The sequence below is a fragment of the Crassostrea angulata genome, chromosome 8, assembly GCF_025612915.1.
Source record: "Crassostrea angulata isolate pt1a10 chromosome 8, ASM2561291v2, whole genome shotgun sequence".
In the NCBI taxonomy this organism is placed as follows: domain Eukaryota; kingdom Metazoa; phylum Mollusca; class Bivalvia; order Ostreida; family Ostreidae; genus Magallana; species Magallana angulata.
This window is the reverse complement of record NC_069118.1, coordinates 49360027-49385293: the sequence shown is the minus strand read 5'-3', so window position 1 is coordinate 49385293 and position 25267 is coordinate 49360027. Positions and strand designations below refer to the sequence as shown.

General features: G+C 34.2%; 3 protein-coding genes across 6 annotated transcripts; 2 read left to right on the top strand and 1 right to left on the bottom strand.

The window, feature by feature from the left end:
- On the bottom strand, nucleotides 1–16357 carry LOC128159681 (uncharacterized). Its single transcript, XM_052822856.1, has 3 exons — nucleotides 15899–16357; nucleotides 2833–4049; nucleotides 1–2628 (listed from the first exon to the last, which is right to left on the bottom strand). Exons 2-3 carry the CDS (start codon nucleotides 4039–4041, stop codon nucleotides 595–597), a joined length of 3243 nt encoding a protein of 1080 aa, XP_052678816.1. The 5' UTR covers nucleotides 4042–4049; nucleotides 15899–16357; the 3' UTR covers nucleotides 1–594.
- On the top strand, nucleotides 5119–13229 carry LOC128159693 (uncharacterized). 3 transcript variants are annotated; one of them, XM_052822871.1, is made up of 4 exons: nucleotides 5119–5386; nucleotides 5744–5876; nucleotides 11281–11367; nucleotides 11616–13229. In XM_052822871.1, exons 2-4 carry the CDS (start codon nucleotides 5837–5839, stop codon nucleotides 11819–11821), a joined length of 333 nt encoding a protein of 110 aa, XP_052678831.1. In that variant the 5' UTR covers nucleotides 5119–5386; nucleotides 5744–5836; the 3' UTR covers nucleotides 11822–13229. The 3 variants fall into 3 exon arrangements, with proteins under 3 accessions (XP_052678831.1, XP_052678828.1, XP_052678829.1); XM_052822868.1 differs by having other exon boundaries at nucleotides 5121–5386; nucleotides 5726–5876; XM_052822869.1 differs by lacking the exon at nucleotides 5119–5386 and adding an exon at nucleotides 5399–5481 and having other exon boundaries at nucleotides 5726–5876.
- Nucleotides 13784–24152, top strand: LOC128159683 (uncharacterized). Of its 2 annotated transcripts, XM_052822857.1 has the most exons (5): nucleotides 13784–15512; nucleotides 16864–16972; nucleotides 19498–20439; nucleotides 21928–22090; nucleotides 22855–24152. In XM_052822857.1, the coding sequence occupies exons 2-5, from the start codon at nucleotides 16891–16893 to the stop codon at nucleotides 23711–23713; spliced, it is 2046 nt and encodes a 681-aa protein (XP_052678817.1). In that variant the 5' UTR covers nucleotides 13784–15512; nucleotides 16864–16890; the 3' UTR covers nucleotides 23714–24152. The 2 variants fall into 2 exon arrangements, with proteins under 2 accessions (XP_052678817.1, XP_052678818.1); XM_052822858.1 differs by lacking the exon at nucleotides 13784–15512 and having other exon boundaries at nucleotides 16808–16972.
- The last annotated feature ends 1115 nt before the right edge of the window (nucleotides 24153–25267 follow it).

Sequence of the window (25267 nt, the reverse complement as noted above, 5' to 3'; positions counted from 1 at the left end):
TATTTTGTAATTAACATTTATATTAGAATAAACATCAGTAAAATTTAAATCAAGTTAATCACAAAGCACTGAAACAATAACTATAATCATAACTGTATAAAGCTTTTAAAAATTTGTAAACTTAATAAACATCGACGGTCGACTAACACACGTGTAAAAATAAACAAATCTCTAAAATCGTCCGATTAAATATCATTCGATGATATGCTCATAATGTTAATACACTGGTAAATCAACAATTTGCTGGTCAACAAATTTATGTAAACTGTATTTTAAAATATAGAAAATACCATGTCTACATTATTACATCTCATTTCAAAACCCGTCAGTACCTAATATGTAGATGCATAACTAATGCCCTTTCTCCTATCGATCGTGTAAGCGTTGAATACTATATCTGTATTCATTATTTACATACGTTTTATCTACATGATTGAACGTTATTCTATACTTACAATGACTGTTGAAATTTACAACAAGTTAAACACATGGACAAAATGCACTGAAATATACGTTAGACTATTTCATTTACACAAATGACACAACCATATACAAAGTTAAGTTTCCTTCTCTAAGTACTCGGTCTACAATATTTTACGTTCCTTCATACACTTTGGTTCGCTTGAAGAACGGAAACGTTGTCATGCTGATAGGATACGCGATCCATTTCTTACCAACAATCAACTGATTGGTCTGAACGTTTCTCCAGATGCCTTCCGGGAAATAGATCTGCCTCGAGGTTTTACCTTCGCAGAGAATGGGCGCCGCCATATACTCATCTCCGATCAAAAAAGAATCGCCAACACTTCTTGCTATCTCGTCATCTGGATCCATCCACCAGATTGGTCGGATAATGGGTTCCCCCGCTTTGATTTCACTCATCATGGATTCGATGGCTGGAGCGACGTATTTCTGATGCATAAGACCGGCTCTCTTTGCAAATTTGATGATATCTTTGTCGTATTTCCAAGGAGGTATCGAATATTTCATTCCTGGGAAAAACGCAGCCATTTGTATCCATCGGACGTAGAGGTTCCTTGGAAGAAGTTCGTAAGTCTTGTCGTCAGGGTCAAACTTATAGTAGTCGATGCCATCCGCCATGACATACGGATATCCCATAAGTCCTAGCGCCAGTGCAATCGGGATTGTGCCAGTTAGACACAACCCTCCCTCTGTATCTTTCACTTTCGTTGGAACTGAAACAAAGTAAGGAAGGCTTTGGGTGTGCGAAGTTCCTTCAATTATATCTGCATTAAGTTCGTGGAAGGATACCAACATGTCTGTAAAATCTTTCTTAAGTTTATTGGGAGTTATGTCCCGTTTATAAAATGTCGGATGGAATGGAAGCCATGTAGGTTTACCGTACGTCATTTTGAAAGACTGGATCTTGTACCTATCAGTCAGTGTCATCATCTTCCCAGTGATCCACGACCTAGCGGACGGGTTGGTAACGTCCAACATTGCCATGACGTCATCATTCCACTGCACAAGAGCGGGAACTATTCCACTTGCGTCAAGGATGAAATGTTCTTTCGGGTGTCCGTCCGTAAAGCTCTCCGACTTGTAATCAAAGTAAGGGTTGAACGACACCGTCAGTGAACAGTTTGCCGTCGACATGACTGTGGCCAGGAGGGTTGAAATATTTGGAAACCTCTCCTCGTCGAATTGGAAATCGCCCTGAATATCTTCCCATTTCCCATCTATGACGATAGAACCACATGACATGTTGTTTTTCTTGATAGCATTAGCAATGTTTAAGACATCACTCTGTGCGACTTCACTGGAATCCCTGCCTCCTTTTGTTGACCATAGAGGGCTGGTGTAAAGGAATTTTTCTGGTAGACTCTCGGGTCCGGTTTCCAAATGAGTTCTGAAGTACCCATGCGCGACTTTGGGATCATTTCCGTTGCAGATCGTGTAGTTTAAGAAGCGCTTTTTATGTATGTTTGCCTTAAATCCATAGAAATCGCCAGTGTAATTTGAAGTAATGCACCAAGAATCTTTAATCATCGTATTCCAATGCATCACTAGTGGAATATCATCGCTAACCAAAATGCCGTTTCCATTTTCCGATAACCAGTAGTTTTCTACGGCTGAATTAAAGGTCCCTGCATCGAAGTTTTGAGAATAGGAGGCTGAAAAAATGAAATCCGTTTTCTGAGTGATGGGCCATTCCGGGTGAGTGTTGTTGGAAGGGCCAAACCAAGCTTGACTACCGATAGAAAAGCAGTCCAAGGGATATAACTCTGGCGTGAGCGATTCCCAGGAAATATTGTAGCATTTTACTCCAGGAGCCGTAAAGTAACTTATTCTCAAAATAGCACTGTCTTTCCATCGCAAGCATTGAAATTCTTGCGACTCTTCTTCGCCCAAACAGTGGGTCGGTTTCTTCCATGATGGTATTTGGTGTCCCAGGGTTCCGTACATTTGGTCGCGTCCATTTGGGTCAGAGAGGGTAAGTCGTTTCGAATTGGCTTCAAAGAATATTCTTTGGCTGATCATCTTTTCTTTGTTTGCTATGTGATGAAAATGCCAACCAACGCTAACTAATATTATGATGAATACAAATAGTGCCGCCACTCCCAGATGCAGTTTATATTTCTTCAGGATCTCCCGTTGTTTTCCAAACTAGAAAATTTTAAAAAAGTTGTATAATTCATTTAAGAATGAAAGTAACGTTAAGTGTAATATAAACAATTCTTTGTCCGCGCGAACTTGGTGGAACATTTGCAATATTTTCAGTTCACATATTGTATGGAAATCATGATTGATTTTTTTTGTCATGTGTTTAAAGAATGTACATTTTTAAAAATTCATTCAAATGAGTCTTACCCTTTTTGTCCTTATATGCTGTTGGGAATAATGTTTTTGAAGATCAAGAATTTGTCCAAGTTTTTCACTTGTCAGAGCAATAGAGTCTTTCCTAAGATGCTCTGCCAAATGCGAGTTTTTATCTTCAGGATTTTCAGAATTTCCAGCTATGTTAACCTGTCTCGATTTTCCTCCCTTTAAGATCCCTTTTGTTTCGTATCCATTGAATTCACCACTGGCGTCGCCATTTCCGTTAGCCCTCTTGTTAAACCCATTAAGGTCTTTTTCTTGAATATCTGGGTAAACTCGCTGCACTTGAAACGTAACATTGTCTAGGTAGGTGTCATTGTCGAAGCCACGGTTTATGTAGCCGATGTCCGAATGATCTCCTTCGAAACTCACTTTCCTTGGCGTGACACAGGGAGTATCGCTCGATGTTTCGAACATCACTGGAGGCGAATCTTCGTCATCTTCATTGCTTATCTGACGAATATGAAGCGTGCCTGACTCTTCATCAAAACTGATTTTTCGGATTGTATGGTCAGTTTTCGCTTCCGGATTTGAAGACTGCTTTTTTAGTTTCTTCCCGTACCCTGAATCGATGTTGATTCTTCGAATGTTATTCATATCAAGTCCTGTGTCTAAGCTAATTTTTCGGATGGGAAGATTATCATTTTTGTTTTGTCTGAGTGTTGGCATTGCTGTGTCGAAACTGACTTTTCTTTTTGGTTTTGTTTCGTCATAAATGACGTCAGATGCCTTCTGTCTTGGATGACATCTACGCGGCCTAGTTTCGTCGTAAATAACACCTAAGGAGTTTGGCTTCGGAAAAAGATTGGATATTTTATCCTCCATTTCCATCGATTCGTCTAGTTCGTCTATCGTTTCTTTCTCCTCGGCCTTATTGTCCGATTCTTGTGACGAATCAGACGATGACGAAAGCGAAAACTTGGCGTTAGCTTTTTCGTTGTCGTCGTCAGTTGTTCCAATTTTGTTGAGTTTCTCGGTGCTATTGATTACACCGGATCTTCGTTTTCTCGGCGAAGCATGCGGACTAGAGTTAATTGAAATCTCTTCCTCAAAGACCTCATCTTCGCTGCTCGGTATCTTCGGTCGCAGAACCACATTTTCGTATTCCTCTTCTTTGTCGGACCCGCTGTTTAGGATGTCTGGAATTGTGATGTTTGTGTATTCCGGATCCTGATTGAAACGGCCGTCATAAGACGCCATTATTAAACCTGTAAAAACAGAATTGGGCGATTTATTCTTCTTAAATTATATAATTACATATAAACATGTGCAATACATATGTATCTGATAGACTGAAATTTAAATCTTCACAAATCTCCCCCCCCCCCTTCCCACAATGAAGAAGGTACACTGTTAATACGTTTAACATAGTTAATTCGACTGCTTTATTTTGTGATATATCTAAAAAAAAAAGAAAAATTTACTGTGGCTGATTTTTTTGTTGGGGGGGGGGGGGGGGGGGGGGTAGTCGAAAAGGACCGGGCTTGATTTTTAAGCACATCTGTAACTTCTACGTAAACAAAGTCTCACGCCTTGCTGGATGCACGTGATTTTAGCAAGATAAATTAAAGAAGCGTTGTTTGAAAAGATGTCAAGAGGATTTTCCCGAGAGGTTCGTTTTGAATATACATGTATTGTAAAATTTAATACTGTAGTGACACCTGAATATTTATCTTGAGTTCTTAATGGTGTGCATGCATATTTATCTTCTTAATTGAGTGCTTAAATATTCACCTTCCTAATTTTGTACTTAAGACATTGTTTGATGTTGTCAAGGTATGATAAATAAAACGTTCTGCTTTAATATCACTTCAAACGTGACTCAATTCAAAAGTCTAAATCAATACATTACATCAAGATTTATTAATTTATTTACCAATAAATGCTAAAAACTTTACTTCTAATTTTTTTTCCTCAATTTTCTCTTCCTTTTATAAGGAAAGTTTTGTTCAGCCATTTTTCTCTTTCTTAATCAAGTTAATGATCAATCGTTAATAACCTCTAATTTATAAAATCAGCAAACTTTTTTATACGCGATGTGTTTACGCATTGAAAACATATGCATGCATCTGCATTTGAGCGCTATTTTCATTCCTATACTGTGGATCACCAGAGCAAAATTAAATATTTGTTTTGAAACCATTAAACACAGATGCATGTCTGTCTGATTGCACAAGACTGTCTCGAGAGGCCCAGCTGTTTGAACCGCCGCTATTTACTTTGTTGCTATGGCGGGCGGTCTACTGAAAACAGCAGAGGTGTTCCGAGAGCTTTAAAGTTTTATTCAGGTAAACTCGCTACAGGTACACAATGGGAATATAATGGGACACACGTATACGAGATGTATATCGTGCTGGGGTAGGGGATTATTTCATTGCAAAATCGGTCACCAATCTTGTATGAGTAAGGCCCTATTATTGTGAATGTAAACTTTAAAGTGAATAGTGTCAGCAAGCAAGGCAGTATCGATCCGGGCTTTCGATCGATTGGAAATCAATCACCAGCGGTTGATTCAGGAAGAAAAACAATTCACGCAGAAGAGTAGGTAAGTGAAAAACTGAGCAGTCAGGTAGAAGTTGTAAATCATTGAAATTACAGATAAAAGACGGGCGTGATTAGATCACCCAGTTCTGAATGAAGGTACATTATGTGTAGACGAATGTTTTGGTGTCATTTTAAGTTGTATACGAGACAGATTGTGGCCCGTAAATATCATCTTTCCTCGTTTTGAGTTTGTTCAATTGTAGATCGATTAGATCATTCAATTTTTGTTTCCTCTTCTGGCGTACGGTTCGAGTCTGTATTCTTTTAATATCAGTGGGTTATAAACTGTCTCGTGCTCGGAGATCTGTGGACAGATTAAATGTATTGTGTTTAATTCCAGACAATTACTATCCGGTAGTGTTTCCTGGCCTGGATTAACGACTTTTCCGCTAAAGGGAAATGCTGTGGGTGACGTGTAACTGAGGAGAGGGGTGGAGCCTGTCCCCCAGGCATGGGGGTCTACGTGGTCACGGATGACCCTGACGAGGAAGGTAAGACTATCAGACTGGGGGTGTAAACATTTCCTTAGGGTAGGGGAGATAGTTGTGGGTATAGGACTCAAAACATGTGGCTCGACTCTGAATTGGTTCATAATTTAAGCAAGGCGAATTTAAACTAAACCTAGGTCCCATTATCGGAAGGGGGTACATGTAGACCTGAATTTTTGTTTTCTTTTTCCTTTTATGGATAGGTAGGGGGGTGTGGCTGGTGAAGTTAGGGAGATCAGATGGTGTTTTGATTTTTAAATCAAACGAAATTTTTAAAAAGAATAAATAGACAGAATTTAACTGTTTGATTGTGAAGTGGATCGACCCCCCCCCCCCCCTTTTTTTCGTATACAACCTTGATATGGCGAAGATACATTGGTTATCTAGCAAACCAACTCAGATTATCAACTGAAGGTTAAAACTGTCCCCAAGGTAACGAAGGTATTTTAATTTTTTGCGCTTTTCAATCTCACTGTTTATACTTTAAATGTATGTACTCGTCCATGCATCGGAAATGAGATACGTGTAGTATATATAGATGCATAAACTACTACATGTGTGTGTACACGAACAAAAACAGCGTATAAAGGTGTATGCAGACTTTTATGTGTTCTATTTTATTGAATTCAACACGATTATCTGTAGTGTTCTATACCGTATCTTTAGAGGTAAATGTATTTTTGGTTCAGTAACTTGAAACTTTTTTTATTTATAAAAAGAAAACTAATACACTCGTGTAGGGTAACGATTTTGATAATTCCCCCCTTAAAATTCTTGGAAAATGTTATTTTTAACAGTTTAAACTGAGTCATACCAGTACATTGTAACCCCTTTCCTTTTCAGTAAAAAGTACGGGTTATAGAAATACGTGTAATTCATTTAGCAGCATTAAGATTCCTGCATCGTTTATTGCCGATTTTCAAATTCGCATGAATTCTTTGTGTACCTGAATACAATTATGAAATATCATCCTAATTTTTTTTTAGCATTGTATGTGGTATATATTAATCAACAGATCGAACAATATAATAGCAGGATGTTACAATCACCACAGAACAAGTCGATATTAACCAACATCCTCTGGGAATTTAGCGTGTTACGTCAGACTTGACAAGCGTAAAGTGGTCAATTCGTTATTCCTACGTCAGAGCATTATCTCTCGTCTGCTCGCCACCGCAAATTTATTAATGTTGATAAATGCTGGTCGTATTTGTTCGCGGATATCCGCGTTATTACCATTGTGTAGATTAAGCGATATGTACCTAGTTTTATAGATGGAAATAAATTTATACACATTGAGCAGTTGATCAGATGTGATTCTCATATAAAATTTTGGGGATTTATAAAATAGATTGGCATGTGTTAAATTCGAAACATTGTCAATACCTCATGATCTGTTTGATATTTATTTTTTTGCATTTAATTAACACACTCAGGCATGTTTATACTTGTAATTGCATTTTACATGTATATCTCAATTAGCGGTTTTTAATAACACTACGCTTTCGGTCAAGTATATACTTATTACAGGGGTTTTTAGGGCTTATAAATAACGATAATTGGCGGTAGAATTTTTTTTTCGATTTAACCAATAGGGGCAATGAAAACTCGAGATTTCTTCGATAATTGGTGTAGTTGCAATCGTTGAATACTAGCTTATAGTAATCCCTTCTTGACGTGAAAACGAAAATCGAAGACTTTTGAGTACCCTTATACAGATAAAATTCGACTTATTCTAGCATTAAGCATAGAAACTAATTAAAAAATGGCCTCATCTACTGAAGGGATATACCGGTATATAATCTGCTGTTCGGAGCCTGACTTAGAACCTGTTCGATATATTTGAAGCAGTCCTTGTGATATTTTGTTTGTAAGTCTTCTTTAATGGCCAAAAAGGTGCCATTAATAATTTGCATAAGATCTGATTAAAGTCTAAGGCTGAGAATCAATGGGCGAACAAAGACAGTTTGATGCACACATTTTATCGATCCATTAGCGTGTTTGAAAACTCCAGATTTCAAATATACTTGTGTAAGCAACAGACAGATTTGATATTTGCGAATCAGATTTCTGTAAAAACAATCTTTTGCTATCTTATCACAGAAAAATTGATTTTAATTAGTGATTGCCCCAACTCTTTAAAAAACGAAAACAATAACCTCAACCCCCCACTCCCCTAAAATACCGCACCCAAAATCTAAGCACATTTTGAAAAGTACATTTATTGCATAACTTATATGTATACAAGTAATTTGATACAGAAATAATTTCAGAAATTTATGTTTGTTGGGATTTTATTTGTTGTGGGTTTGTACTGTGGCTTACATCTGAAATAGGATTGACACGAATGCTCATCTTGTTTAAACAAAAGCACTGCTCTTGTTTAACTGAATTGTTAATGATATGAACGCAAGAATGGTTTTAACAAATTTATTTTCATTTTTCTCTTTGCGTTGTACATAATTATATAGTAGTAGAATTGGCCATTGTAGACTGCATTAGCTGTCAGCGATACGAGGTATTCCGTGCAAGGTTCCGGTATGAATAGTTTGTACGAGTAGTCGTATATCCATTTCGTCAATAGATTTTTTTATGATGAATGAGAGAGAGAGAGAGAGAGAGAGAGAGAGAGAGAGAGAGAGAGAGAGTCTGAGTCTTTACAATTTACGAACAATTAATGAAGAATTTTCTTATAAGAATAGTGAATAGTATTATATGTATAAAATTGCGGATGCAGCAAATACAGAGTAAAACATTTCAACTTTTAAAACTGAGAATAAAACTGCTTTATTCCACTTTCCATTATCATCTAAAGGTCAGACGAATCTAAGTGAATAGTTTTCTGTAAGAGTTTATATTAATTATTCATCGATCGATTCTGCGTGAATCTCTAGTAGTGTATTGGATTTCATTCAATAGTGTGATTTAATTAGCTACATTCAAGGTATACAATTTGAATGCCTTTGCTACTTCCATTCTCGACTGATCGATTTGCTTAAAAGAAGCATTTAAACAATGATGCTGATCATATAAATGTAAACAATATATTGATTGACTGTAAGTATATTGATATATTTATAACTGTACAGCACGGTTTTTTTTGCAAACATGGCTGAACACATATACATGCATGGTGTAAAACTTAGCAAATACGGCCGGAAGCTTCGTATTTCATTGAAATTGGGAGGAGTGTGTGTTCGAATAGCTTTTTAGATTTGAATGTCTTTTTAAATAATGCTGCACTTGAAAACGTTCAACGAATCAATGCCGTAAAACAATGGGCTGTAGCTGCAATAGCATGTCTTTACTGTGAAGATAACAAGATATTAACGACGAACCATTTTTTTCTTCAGTTTCCCTGGATTATTTTGAAATTTTTTGCAAGTTTTGCAAGAAGGCTTTGCTTTAATTGAATATACACGGCTCTTTTTGATGTATAATGATAGCTAAAATCAAGGAATAATTGTTGCAGAGAAGACAAAATATCATCAGTTCTAATGGCTGACAAGGGAATAAAAGCGATTGACATGGCCATAGATTATAAATCATTTCTACCTTAATTCTCGTTATGGGATATTATCACGTGTTAAATCGGCGAGATTTAACGCTGGAAAGTAAAGCGCTTTTTTTAGTGGACTGTTCTATCAACAACAGAAACGCAATAGCAATGATACACAAACGCTTGTTATTTATTGAAAATTATGTAATTTTACGACAAACAAAAACTGTAACCTGTTTAACAATTGGCCTTGTTTACGGTAATTGCCGTAAAAACGTGATTCATGAAAAGAAGCAACCGGAAGATAGACTGTATTAAAATTGGATTTTTTCAACAAGGCTGTTAAATTTTTGTTCATTTAATCAATCTTCAACGTGTCTTTCTTATCAAAAAGAAACTCAAGGTTAAAAAATTATTGATTTTTATTCTCACTGAATACATCCAATATTCAATTTCAAATACGAATTTCAAAACCCATGGTTGATATGAAGAACTCTATAAGCCCTTTGCTATCATTTTTGTTAATCTACTTGGTTCTTTTGTAATGCAAGAATTGAATACCCCAAAGGAACAGGCATAAAAGATTTCGATAGAATTCTGTTTTATATAAACTCCCAGAATCGATACAGGGTCAATATCTGCTTAATTAGGAACCGGGTACTTAAGCTACGAAATGAGGATCGATTTGAATTTTATTTCAAGGGTATCTAAACTCAAATCAATACTTTAGGCGTACTTAGTATGAAGTTTTAGATGGAGGGCAAAAAAATAGGACCATGCATTGTATTGGTCATACATGTATGTAGGAATAGTAGAACATGTAAATGTTCTCTTGATTATATTTGAAGTCATAATAAGGCTTTAAAAAATTATTACAATATCGTTTATTAGATATTGATATATAGATATCAATAGATATGAATATTATTGTTGATAATCGATACTAGTATTGTTGAAAATAATATTGTTGTTGATATTTAGAATACTAGTACTTTTTGTGTAAATATATAAGAAAAGTTGTTAAATGATTTGAATATTGTATTTAAACAATAACCCGCTGTCTCCTTCCACAACCAACCAACTAATTGCAAACAAAGACAATTGATCTTTTCTCAATAGAGTTAGAGAGGTGTCTATTTCTATGACTACAGTGCATCATGATTAAGTCAAAACAATTAAACTGTGTTTGTCCGAATCCGAGAAACCGTACTCAATTCTTCAATAAGCCCCAATACTCAGTAATCATATTTAATTTTACTTTCAACAATACTCTTCTTCAAGTTTCTCTCATTTTATCCAGTATTTTTTAAATAAATCTTTTAGCTTTTCATAATGTGTGGTGTTATTTGATAAGGCTAAAACAAAAGTAAACGGATTTTACTTTAAGGAATAGTTAAATCATATTAAGTAAATTTTACGAGATTAAGAAGTGGCAGAGGGATCAAATCGACCGAGCCCCCTCTTAATCGCCTTAATTTTACTTAATATGATATAACTTACTTAGAAGGTAACTAACTTTTTCATTGGCTGATCAATAGTTCTGCGCCAATCAGACATTATCTCTCTTTTTTCACGGCGCTCTTAGCTGTCAATCGAAATGTAACGTCGCAATTCTTAACGATTAAAAACATCACAATACAACATTAAGCGACTTCTGATTGGATGAACTGGTTGGTTATGTAAATTGTTCTAAACAATGTAAAAGCATTGAAACAATCTTGTTCTTGGGCACCAAATTTTAGATTTATTACGTCACAATTAACCCTCCCCAAATGAAACGTCAAAATCATCTCCTCAAAGTATGCGAACACGCTTATTAACACATTCAAACAAGGCCTGGCTAATATACGGGTATTTGATATATTTAATATAAAGCATTCTATGATGTATTTTCCGTCAACTTTTCAGATGAGCCCTCCTCCAGTATATGCTGTGTGGGAGGATGTCTGACCGGATGTGCATTCGCTCTATTGCTGCTCGTGATACTCCCTGCAGGTATATCAACATTATTTTTATGCTTTAACACCCCCTCCCCCACCCCCAACTCACGGAAAAAAAATATTTAATAAGCACGAACAGACAAATAAAATAATAACCATAATCATAAATGGTTTTTCATCAACGGTATTCAAATTGTGTTTGATACGAAACAAAACACCTGCATGAGATGACCTAATTTGCAACAAATACAATTTTCATGGATTTCGAATATTCATATCCTTAAATTTTTTTTTTGCTTTAAGGTGCTCTGATAACGTTTTATGCCGGAAACAACAACGACTATGGAATCCTGTCGGTAGGAATTTGCATGATCGTCATCCCAATCCTTGCTGTTCTGATGTCCATCTTTATATATATGAACCGGAGACGGATCCGTCGATTCCGGAAAACCAAGGTCAATGGGACCACCAAAACCACTGCGGGGAAAGACGGAAAAACTCGCTATTGATGACGTCATTATAGACATCGTCAATGACGATGATATAAAACGTCATGTTTCGTCTGGTTGTGATAAGGAGAATATACATGAATATTCATGAACCATAACAACGAGATTCCAATCTTACCGGAGGGCTTTCTCTCAGCAATATGTTTCTAGAAATGCTTCAACGAATTGAAGTCCAAAACAATTCCTATTTTAGTGACTTCATATTTGTACAATTACATGCCTGTTTTCACCATCATCATGTTTGAAAATATTCAATACATTAAACATATTGTTGATTCAGTAACAACAAATGATACCCCTCTCTTGACATGTATGTTGTTCCATTAAAACATGTATTCCATTTTCTGATAAAGAGAGGGTACCTCAAGTTGGAATTCAATTGCTTTTACTGTAGATATTATTACATTAATTCATACGCTATATTTTTCATATAACACCTGGAAAATACTGCATTTTGTCTTAAAGTGTCGTCTAAAGCTGCTAAAAACTCAATCCTATTGATATCATTTTGTTCAAGATTATGTACATGAGTTAGTCTCTAATTGTAAACACAAATAATATTTATGAGAATGTTCAATCTTTTGTTTGTATTTTTATTTGAAGTCTACTCTTCTGAATTAATCTGTTGATTATAATAAGAATATCTCGTCCAACCACTAAATCGCGTGTTCGAAATTCATGTAATGTCAAGTATTTACATCCCAATTTGTTGGTTATGGTGATGGTTCATTCTAGTATACTAGTACTAACTCTCACCAATCAACTTAATCAATCATGTTCTACAGTTTACTTAGCATATAAAAAATTAATATATGTGTACATGTACATGTAGCTACTATTAAACGAAATCCATTGTTTTCTGTTTGTGCCAAATAGCGTTTTCTATTTTTTATTTACTGATTTCCTTCGTTTTTTTGCAATTCTATTTTTGTAATTTTTTTCTGACTAACTAGGGCTTTGGCTCACATTTTGTGTTTGTTTCTGTTGATATAAACATGTATTTCCTATTAGCATTATGTTTGTTTATAACACTCTATGACTAACTGTTTGTTAACAGTGTCCGCCATGATCAATTGACATATCAGAGAGAGAGAGAGAGAGAGAGAGAGAGAGAGAGAGAGAGAGAGAGAGATGGAAGAGAGATGGAAGAGAGAGAGAGATGGAAGAGAGAGAGAGATGAGAGAGATTAATTTGTTGATATTCAAAGATTTATAATGATGATAAGATATTTAAAACTATTTTTTTATAATCCTTGGCTCTTCATATAATTCACAAACCAATGTTTGATACTCCGTTATTTTGTTCCTTAATTGTTTGAAAAATGTTTATTAATCTTACATGGTTCAGGAGGTATCTTTATATTGTATTGTTCTTTTTTTTATTGAAATAAACAATAACATTATCACGAGCTGCATTCTTAAACAATTTTTTTGCTACTTCTCTGTAATTTATGAGTTTGAAGCTCGCTAAGGCTCTTCAATTTTACCTTCCTTTCTTAGACTTAAAAATGCATTTTATCGTCAAATAATGTACATGTACGATTTGAAAATTTCAAACGGTGTATATATTTTGATTATAAATTGAATACAGTTTTATGAACGCGTAAGAAAAGGTAAAAAGCCCATGCATATTTCTTTCACTTCCAGGCCACCTAATGTGTATCGGACTTTGCTGTAGATTTTTTGTTACTCAGTCGGTGGAGTTATTCTTTTTAGATACTATGATTAACCATACAATCTGCTTTCGTTTGGGTAATAATCGCTTCAATGGAAATCAAAATGGAATAAAGATCGAAAATCCTTAAGGCAGGTTAAGAAGATGAAGATGTTTAGACTTTGTTTGAGACCGGTAAACCTGGATTTCTAAATCAAATGCACAGAGATTATTAGGATATTTAAACATTATTGGAGAAGTCCGGGGGGGGGGGGGGGGGGGGACTTGTTTTTAGTGGATTAAAAAAATCCTATGGGCGTTAACGTTTATATGACTATGGAGTGCTCAGTGGCACAACTACGGTAAAAGTCTTTTATCATGACTCTTCATCACGAGTTATCTCTCTTGTCAGTAGTAAGAAGGAAAATGTACCGTAAAGGAAAATAATTTCCAAGAACTGTAACAGAGTACCTGTTCTTTGTTTATATAATTTTATATTCATTCTACATGAATCCAAATGTACTATTATTTATGAAATATTAATCAATAGAAAAACTGCATTTGTATGAAAAAACAAACTGATTTCAATTTTTGGGGGGAGGTGATTAAAAATGATATTGTTTGCTGCCGGAGGTACATATAATATTTAATTGGAGAATTTTGTGAACCTAAGAAAACATTGGTTTTGCGAGGAGAAACCATTTTGAAAGTAACCGTCGCTTCAACGTAGCATACAACATACACACATTGTACTGAATGCTATGTGTATAAAATGTGTATAGAATCTTATTTTATTTTTAAATGCCGTCATGTCTACATCTTCTGAATCTAGGTTATTTACAATAAGATTGTAAAATTCCTTGTGTCAGTGGCTTCATTATTTTTGCACCCGGAATGATAAAGAATTATGGCAAATTCTATAATGAGTATGAACAAATTGATTTTGCACAGTCAATATTTTTGTTAACATCAATCGGAGATATGTAATAAAACTGATTTACAAATAAGCAAGTTTTTTTTCTGAATAATATTTAAAATATGGAATATATTTAGTAAAGAGATTAATGAGATAAGGTCAACATCATTAAGTCAGTTTCATATATTATTCTCGAAAAAATCGCAATTTTCAAAAAAGGTCGTACACGTGAATTAAAAACCTCACGTAATTTATAATAATGTCACGCTAACACCATTAAGAGCAAGTTATATTCATAAGACGTTCATCAGTTTGTTTGTTTTTGTTCCGTTCTATAAATTAAGGCTCCAGATGTCCCGTTCTATCTTAGCCTATAGATAGCTTTAATTCCTCCTACTGCTGTTAACGTTTCTGTCCAACTGAATAACTTAATTATTTTGCTATTTTATTTTATTATAATTATGATTATTTTTTTTTTTTTTTTTTTTTTGCTTTTTAGAATTAGCCCCTTCTACCACACACTTCGAAAATTTTCTTTACCGGTTTGATTCTAACAGAAATCGAATTTTAGGTTTTGATTAATTTTAATATCACCTGCTCCAAAATATGTCCGAAACATGTACATGTAGCTATAAATGAAATAATAAACATACACAGGAATGATAGAACATCCTGTCAATGTTATATTGTTTATGTCGAACAATTTGACACTGTCCGGTTGTCAAAACGCACGAGACGGAGAAAACGGGCATCTCTATGGAACAATGACCATATTTATTGTATGTCATAACCCCTACTTCCTACCCCCCCCCCCCCCCTTTCCTATTCCAGAAATGGCCGAATGCATATTTTATTTTTGTCCAACTCTATGATAAATTTAACTTTATTGTAAGATTATTATTTCGTATTATTACGTGCCCGATCCATTTTAATTTTACTGCTACCTTGTTAAGTCGTGTAAATTATAATGAAATATTTGTATGCTCCGCCGAGTTTTATCGCACAATGCTGTCGAACGCTGTCCTAGCATTGTGGTTTTTGAGGGTCGGTGTTGGCATGTGAATACAGCTTTACTGTTTCCTTGAATATAGTCTCCGCTACAACGCCCAATACATTATGCAGGTAAGCTCTTAATTCATTATAATGCCATATTTTATTTTTCAAAATACAGCAAAAATTATCAATTCAGTTTAACTAACATGGTCTATATGTCGTAATATTTATCCAGAATACTTAATAAAGGTCAAAAGATAATATGATGCTTAGAATTCCTGATTAATCTTTGGTATTTGATCAAAACCTACGTTACTTCGTGCTATTTCTACTAAGGTATTGTATAATGTTACAAAATGTGTATTGAATATGGCAATTAAATTTAGGATTTTGAAAAACATATTTATTGGCTGGTTAAAGTTATTCAGTTGAGCAAAACATAATATACATAGGCATTATGACGTCGACAACGACCACGAATTTCTCAGACAGAAGAAAAAAATTATCAGACATACCTTGGTTTTCTCTTTCACACACCTCTTCAAAAGTCAATTAACCACATCACTTAATTAACCAAAGATTGATTGTTGAAAAGATAACGAGTTAATCCATGATTTCTTGGTTATCTAATCTCTTAACACTATCAGCCAGATTTTAACAAGCCCGGTAACTAATAGGTAAGACTAGCAGTGCAAAGGACACACGTTGATTGATGTGCGTGCGCGAGAGCCTTCCCCCGGGGCTCTTGTCTAATTTAGAAGTAAAACAATGACAAGCTAAGGTGCCGTAGACTTAAATTGCTTATGTGACCATATCGTCATGTATTTTCAGGAGAAAATAAGATGTGTGTCGTTTTTATTTATATCCAACTGCATGTGCCAAGAAATAATGCTGGAAGTTATAACAAAGAGATGTTTTCAGCGGTGCATTGTTCATTCTAAATTTTCATGATTTGAAAACGCGTTAGAATTTCATTTTGTTGGAAAGTAATGTTTTTTCTCAGATGCATTCAAATATGCATATAATTCATGTTCTTTTTTTTATATCAAGTGATATCAAGTTATAACGAATGATACCGATTGCTTCATTGAAAATGCAATTAATTATCGTAGTCGATATATATATATATATATATATATATATATATATATATATATATATATATATATATATATATATATATATATATATATATATACTAGTATATATATATATATATATATATATATATATATATATATATATATATATATATATATATATATATATAAAAACTCAACTGGAACAACCCCCCCCCCCCAAAACCCACGTAAACAGGAAATAATTAATTCAGTATATCGCATACTTTTAATATATGCCATGACTACCTTTCTGCTTAGCTTTTTTTTTTTTTTTTTTTTTTTTTTACAGAAATTCATCTTTTTCACCACATGTAATTTTGATTTTAATTTTGAATAATTAAAAATCTCTTTTTATGTAGAGTGACCCCTGAAATAACCCAGAAACAATGAGATTGACCTTCAGACGAACAACATACACCTGTGTTTCCTTGATGACATGCCTTGTACTCTATAAAACATTGAAGGAAGGTAATCCAAGTGTCAATTGTCATGAAATGTGTGATATAGCGTGCGGTACGCATACCATCTCTAAGGTAAACTGGAGAGCGGTGTAAAGCTGGGGCCCGTTTCACAAAGCATACTTAGGACTAAGTTGTATCTTAGGAAAGAACTTTTTCCTAAGTTCATTACTTATCCGTTTCACTATTCCAATCTTATCTTATGAATTTCCTAAGTTGTGTCTTAACTTTAAGACAGGTAAATCGATGTCTTAGGAACAAACTTAACATGGCGACTGTCTATCTTAATTGATTAATATGCATATTAAGGTTGAACAAAGCTATTATCAAGATTTTTAATCTTTTCAAAAAGACGCAATATATGTTCCTTATAATGTAAAAATTAATGACTGGCCATAAAAATGCGAGATTTATATGGTATATGGTAAAAAATTATTCATTTCAAAGCTCCGTCGATAGATACATTACCCTAAACTGCAAACTTAAAAATTATCAAAATATACCTATATTTCTTCATGATCAGTTAAATTTGTGGTGTAGACTTCTAATTTTTACATTTTTTAGATTATCTGATCGCACACGCAGATTGATAGCGGGTATACTTACAGCTAGTGCACTGATGTTAATTAAACTATTCACGCCCGGGAATCACTGATCTCTTAAATCGTTTGATAAAATCAGGAATACATACTAAATAAATACCCAATTACAGATTGACTGGATGAATTGTCCTATCCCTCCAAGATATAAGCCTTTTTTTACGGGAGAAAATTTAGGTACTAGGTGTGTGTGTGGTTTTTTTTTTTTGGGGGGGGGTGTTAATTGATTTTTTTTTTGTTGGGGGATGGGGGTAGGAATGACCGGGGAGTGTTTTAGGAATGTCGATGCTAAATCCTTCATAGGGATGCTGTTTTACACAGTAACTGAAAATCTTGCCTTACATCTTCGTTTTGTCTATCAGCCGAGATGCATTTATTTGCGAATTTCGATTTTTTTTCTTTTTTTGTATAAAACTAAACAAAACACACCATTTTTATATCAATCATTACAAGAAAACTAGCGTTATATAAAACTTAGTTTAAAAGTTCCACATATGTCCATTCCAAATCCTACTTGTCACTGCATATGATTATTGTATTCCATTTGGAACATACCCTATGAAACAGTAAAATCATCTGGATATTTCAACGATCGTTTTCAGATTTAGGAATAAGCATACAATGTATTAGTATACGTTAACACAAGCTGTTTAAAATGGACCAACTAGACAAAAAAACTCACACTCGAACATTTATAAAAATAACAGAAATTATAGCAGTGACCAATGTTTTCCATTAATTTATGCGGTCCAAAAAATAATATTAAACTATAAATAACGAAATACATGTATATATAGCTAAAAAATATAGTACGATCTATCCATTCAAATAAAATAAAATAAAATAAACTATACGAATTTATTACGTAATTTTGTTCTACTCTTTTATGCATGTGAATGTAAAAATATCATACAAAATTTTAGTACATGTACATAGACAGTACACTACTTACATTCTATTTACACGTTTTACTCTTTTTTCTAAGATGTTTCTAGGTGAATAAGGGAATGAATTTTTACATTCATTGAAAAAGTATATATACATTCGTCTCATATTGAAATTTAAAGAATTTAAATAAACGGTATCAATTAACAATTACCAATATGATATGAAAGTGGCTTACATTGTATCTTAAGATAAGTCAACTGCGATATGCTAAGAAAGTTTTGTGAAACAGCTACGACAATTCTTAGGAACTTCCTAAGTTATAACTTAGGCATATCTTAAGTTCTATCTTAGGAAACATCTTAGGAAATCTTTGTGAAACGGGCCCCTGTTTTCTAGAGAGGGTTACAAATTATGTGAGCCGCGGCATGCATGTGACAACTTTGAATTTTGGCAAAAAATTGACATATTCTAATTTTCAAGTGGTTGACAAATTTACCATCATATCTACCTTAAATTTTCATATATGATTTAATTGTTAAGCTATAACCTATCATTTAGTAAAGAAAACTTCATAAATTTTAGCTTTTAATTTTGAGTAATATCTTGTATCTTTATACATGTACAGAGCCCTTTTTTGAAGGAGATCAACGCAGTTTAAAAATGGCTCGTCCATACAGCCCTCTTAATTTTGTTTTTATGTTTTGTGTTCACAAGAAATTTAATTTACTATTGGTCTATACTGTGTTACATATTAATGGAATTAAAACGCATTTTGTGAGTAACTGGTACATGTATGAAATTTTCCGCATCACCCATTTCTGCAAAATTGCATATAAACGATTTAGTCCTTAAAATCAACATTATTTTATCTGCTTTTGATTATAATTGTCTTTGGAATATCTTAATTATTTTATGATTGAAGATGCATGTACATTAAAGTATTTTGATCCCTATTGAGCGAAGGAATATACCGTTATGTACAATACTTTTTTAACGATTTATTAATATCTAATTATATTTACAATTAATTATTAATGTACATTTTCAGACTTTGACGTAAGAAACAAAGATGTGAAGGATTCTAATAAGCCCCAGAAAACTAAACATGGTTCATCAAAGAACTTTGAGACGAACTACAAAAAAGAAGACACGGACCAAAACGGATTTCCAATATCAGGGTCATACAGTGATATAGACAATCTGAAAGACAATTTTATTATGAAGTCGAGATTAAATTCAAACAGTGAAAAAGATTTCAAGATACACTCAAAATTCCTTAAAAAACAGACATTTAAAATGACTAATGATATAATTTTACCCGACAAGGCCTGGAATGGACTCGGAAATGTTCCAAAAATAAATGTCCTTCCGGATGTAAATTTTATTCCGGATATTTATGTTAAGAGAAATGCGTTTTATCCAATATATAAGCCGGCACCAGTTCCAAAACAGCAGATAATGCCGGAAAGATTTCAGAATGTCCCTCCCGTGAATTCGTGGAATTCTTTCATTGGACAAAACAAAAATATCCTCCCTGGTCCACCGCGTGAAATCAACAAAAATATGGTCCTCATGCCTCTACCGGGCAAACTAGATCTCCCAATTGTGAACAAGGCACCGCTCAACGTTCGACATTCGAACCCGTATCCAATAGAAGGCAATTTACACTTGAAGACTCAGCGCTCGAACCCGAATCTTGTAGCACACAATTTACCACTGAAGTCTCCGTTTGCTATGAAAGTGGCTGATAGAAGAATGGGTATAATACCACAGAATCCCTTGCCCGCAGGTTTAAAGCAAAACGTGGTTGAAATCTTTCCAAGAAAGAACGAACCGATCAGAGTGAACATGTACATGGACCACAAAGGAAACGTGTCGTACCACCACGTGAACTTGCTGTGGGAGGACGGTCAGGGGAGACCATCCGCCCCGATAAAACACAACAATATCAAGCAGGTAGATGAGGCGCAGACTCTGACAAAGGAAGACGGTTGGTAGATACTACACAATGTCCAAAATCAAAAATACCATCCATTTTGTGTGACAATGTACAACAACTATCCACAGTTGGTTTTGTTCTGGGTTTTATTTATTTCTTTGGAAATACCTGCATGAGCGGATCCAGAAATTTTTCCCTTGGCGGGTCCGAGAGGAAATAATGTTATTGTGTTTGCGGGGGCATATTTGATTTATTGACTGTGAAAGTTAAAAAAAGTAAATCCCCCCCCCCGACTCTAATCTAGATCCGAACATGACGTACACATGGCCAGAATCATTGTTAAACTTGTACGATATTTCCCAGCATTTTAGTCACGCCAGGTCACCCTTGCCCTCCCGAGTTCTGGCATATCAGTATATATTTATTTAGTTATGTTTAAAGTGCTCTAGAGATTATCTTTTATTTTAAACCATTTAACTTTTATCAAAGAAATTCTACCTTCTGTAGTGTAGTTATCTTACAACATAACATCAAATGTCAGAGAACAAAGTTAGGACACGTTAAAACAACGATACGAATATAACCACTCAAAGACAAAAGAATAAGCACTACGGTGGCTGCCATAGGACATATGCTTCAGATATCTTTTTTTAAATTTTGTTGTAACTAAATGAGAATTGAATGGGTTTAACAAGTAATATATTAAGTACTTCGTGTAATATACTACTTTTATGTATTTCACTTTTTTAGATGGTCAATATACAAGTTATTTGTTTATTATGACTTGTATTTATAACTGTTAGAACTTCAGATAGGAAATAAAAGTTTGTTAAAAATATACTAAATCCCCAGTTTTATCCATAGACGAATCCATATTTGATGTGACCCGTAAAACACATAAAAAATCAACTAATTCTTGTTAATTTTTAGCCCAGCTGACTTTATCAAATCAATATACATCCCACTGAAATAAGAAAAAAGTGCTATATAAAATGTAAGGTATAGACAAGGCTGTAAGATCTTACAGTAACTGAAACGTGAGCACAACTTGTTCATGTTTATTTTGCTATTATCTGCTATTAATTTATTTGCAATTAGACAATGAAAATCATAGGTTCTGTTTTTGTTACAAAAATGTGTTACCTCTTTAGATAACATTTTTTTAAAAGAAATTATAAAATACTAAAGATGAAACTTTTGACATATTATTCGATAAACTTCTTTAATTCTAATTTCATTTAAAATTATTTATTACGTGGGAACGACTTTTATTTCGTGGCCACGACTTTTATTTCGTGCAACGACTTTTATTTCGTCGCCACGACTTTTATTTCGTCGCCACGACTTTTATTTCGTCGCCACGACTTTTATTTATTTCGTGGCCATGACTTTTATTTTGTGGCTAAGAATTAATAAAAAAATATCTCAAACATATTTCCTATGGCAGCCACTGTAGAACCCACATTCTTTCATTGTAAAATAATTTCAAAATTTTAGAATCTATGAAATACACGTCAAAACCCTTTTGTTCTTTTGCAGAGGTAAAGTATACGTTGATTATGACGTATATGAGGAGCGGATCCACCATTACTTCTCGCCTCCTGAAGACCAACGATACTTTCTTTTTCTTTGAGCCGTTCCAGGGTCTTCTTCGGGACCACAGGACCAACCAACACGTCTGCTACCCTCACGGATACTGCAGGTTTGTCTGGCAGGGGTAAACAGCTTAACGCCTCGTGTCCATTTTAGCGGGAAATATTGTCAGCGGTTTCAGTAATATTTTCGTAATTTTAGAAAAACCTTTTAAGAATGCGTAAATGTGTATCAATACAGTATTACTAGCATTAAAAATTGCATAAAAAAATAAACTTTGATTTTTTGGTCCAACTTTACAAAGCACTACACGCTAATTTGAATTTGATGAATCTTGAAGAAACCACGCCTCATGTTCAAAATTTCAACTACCTGTACATACATTTATGTAAGATTTTACATCAATAAAACTTCGCAGGATTTTAAGGTCCAGTTATTTCGTAAAATTAATGATAACCAATATTATGAAGCACAATTATGAAGAATAAATGTATAATTTGTTTTGGAGGGATGGGAGGTTTGCAGGTTCACGTGTTCGGAAAATTGAATCCTAAGTTTCAGATTAGTTCTAGTTTCCATTGGTTGAATTATTTTTCCATTTGTAGACAGCTTTGGTAATTATCATTCTTTGGTATTCATTACCTATGACGTTTTAATCATTTGATTACGTTTGATTGATTTCTGAGGTAAAATAAGTTCAATCACTCAACTTTCACATGGTTGATGTAAGTTATTCAATGCAAATTAATTTCTTGTCAGGTTATTTTATCGACAGTTTTCATAAAATTAAGCTTATTCTTTGAAAGAATTCAGAACCGTATGTGGTCTCATTACTTCGTCATTCCAGCTTTTGAATTATTTTTTTTTTCACAGGAAACCCGATGGATTCTGGGAAAGTTCAAACGGTACAGTTCTCCTTATCAAGAATCTCTTAAGCTGTAACTTCATGGATGTTCCCGTTGGAGCCATTGAGCCATTACGAACATTCTCAGCTAGCAGCTATCAGCAAGAGTTCAAGAGTTGTTTTCCTGTTAATAAAACGGACTGGAACCACAGACTATACACATTGTCGGAATACCCCGAACAATACAACAAAACATGCATAGAGAGGCTTCAACAGCTCTGTTTACAGTCATCTCACCGTTTAATAAAGACTATAAGAATGCCAGGATCATTTGCAGAAATGTTTTTGAGCTATATTCCGAATTTGAAAATTGTTCATTTAGTACGAGACCCTAGAGGTATACTGAACTCAAGGGCGCAGGCCCATTTAATCAAATATGAAGACAAAGAAATAAGTATTGTTTCTAATCACCTGTGCAGCAGAATTTGGTTAGATATGCAAGCCATTAAAAGACTACAGCAGGATTATCCGACGCGAGTGTACCACGTGACCTATGAATGTTTAGCTCTTTACCCAGAAGACACCGCGAGAATGTTGTATAAAGATTTGTCTTTAGACTTTACTCCCGAATTACACGATTGGTTGCAAATGGCTTTCAGGAGTAACGCAGAGCAAGAGTTCAGTCTCTACAAGTATGGACAATCCTCCAGTATTTCACAGAACTGGAGGTCTAATATCCCTGTTAATGCCAACGCAAAAATTAATCAAATGTGCATTAAGGTGTTTTTGGAATTAGGATTAAAGAAATTTTCAACTATGGCGGATTTAAGGGATCTGAGGAATCCAGTGTTTCATAACAGTCGAAGAGCCTGCTTAAATCGTGCATAATATACCAAATATATATTTGAATTAACACTACACTTGTATATATTCTTCCTTACTATCAAATAATATGTATTTATGTTGATTCATTTTAACAAGGCCTTGGGCTATCGGTAGGAGGAAACAATCTTCTTGCATTCATAAAGTTGAAAGTAACGGAAATTGATACAGATTACGTCCGTACGAGCAATAGAGTCTGGCAAAGCTTTTTGATGTCACTGAGCCAAGATAATGAAATAGACAGGCCTACGTCATATTGCTGTCTGACACAGCTACCCTAAGTCCAAGGTCTTATTAAAAGTGTCTCAATTTTGTGACTTCCAAATGTCTCATTTTTCAAATAAAAAAATCCGAAAAGATCTTTCAAATGATTGTGAGACGGTAATTTCAAACATTAATCCATTTATTATAAGTGCAAATGTAACAGCTTAACTGTTATGAACAAGTAAACAGTATGCTTTAAAAAATAATGATTTTTTTTCTGTGAATATATCTTGTCTGCTTATTTGGGTAAAAGGAAAAAAGAAATAAAAAGTATGCCTTTGCAAAACTATTATTAAAATAGATTTGAATTAAAAACAATCAATGGGCGTGTATGTCATCTTATTTCCACACTTGTTTCATCCATCCAACAGCAGACAACCGTCACATAGAAAATCTAGATTTAGAGTATAAAACCGCTCTGCCCATTAAACAATAATTGCATGGTAAAATGCATCACAAAGATGAATCGCTTGTCTATTTACTAGACGTTGTAAACAACTTCATAGGTCTTTGAAAGAAACTAAGTCTCGTGGATTATCAAGATCTCTAAAAAAAAATCGAACACACTTTTTATCCTCTGTGACAAATGAAGCATGTAAATTGCTAGATACTTCTAATGCTCATTATCTTATTTTTGGCACAATCTACTTTTCCATCTTTCCCAACTTGAACAGTAAATAAGATTCGACGAGTTATGAACTATATTGTGAAACGTAGCTACAAAGAAACATTCTTTCCTCAAAAAGAATTATTCACTTCTCACCTACATTAAAGAAAAGAGAGATAAATTGATAACTTTCCAATCACTTAACTAGAAACGCTTTCTTATTAGAGAGTGAGGCGTTCAGTTGAGGTCATTGACGCAAAATGACGAATTGTTGGTGGCATATTTTTGCAACGACCTGTACTGATAATTTTGCAACGACCTTTACTGTATCATGCTATGTTAATGAGCCATGCCTTACAATTTCATGATTGCTTTGCATGTGACATCCCCCAAAGAGAAATACAAGGGGGAGACTACACACATTACCCTATCATATCACAAAAATCCAGGGATAACGAATTTTAGTAAATAAGAAAAAAAAAAGTTTAAAACAGATTTTAAGTTATGCCTTTAGTTATATAACTGTATAAATCATTTAGTGTTTTTTTTCTATTGTTAACACGCAGACAAAATGTTCTAGACACATGTCGAAAATCACATTCATTTGGTTAGATTCCAACCATTTGTTAATTACCGGTAGTTATATTTTACTCTTTAACTCTTTAACAACCCTTGAATATAACTATTAG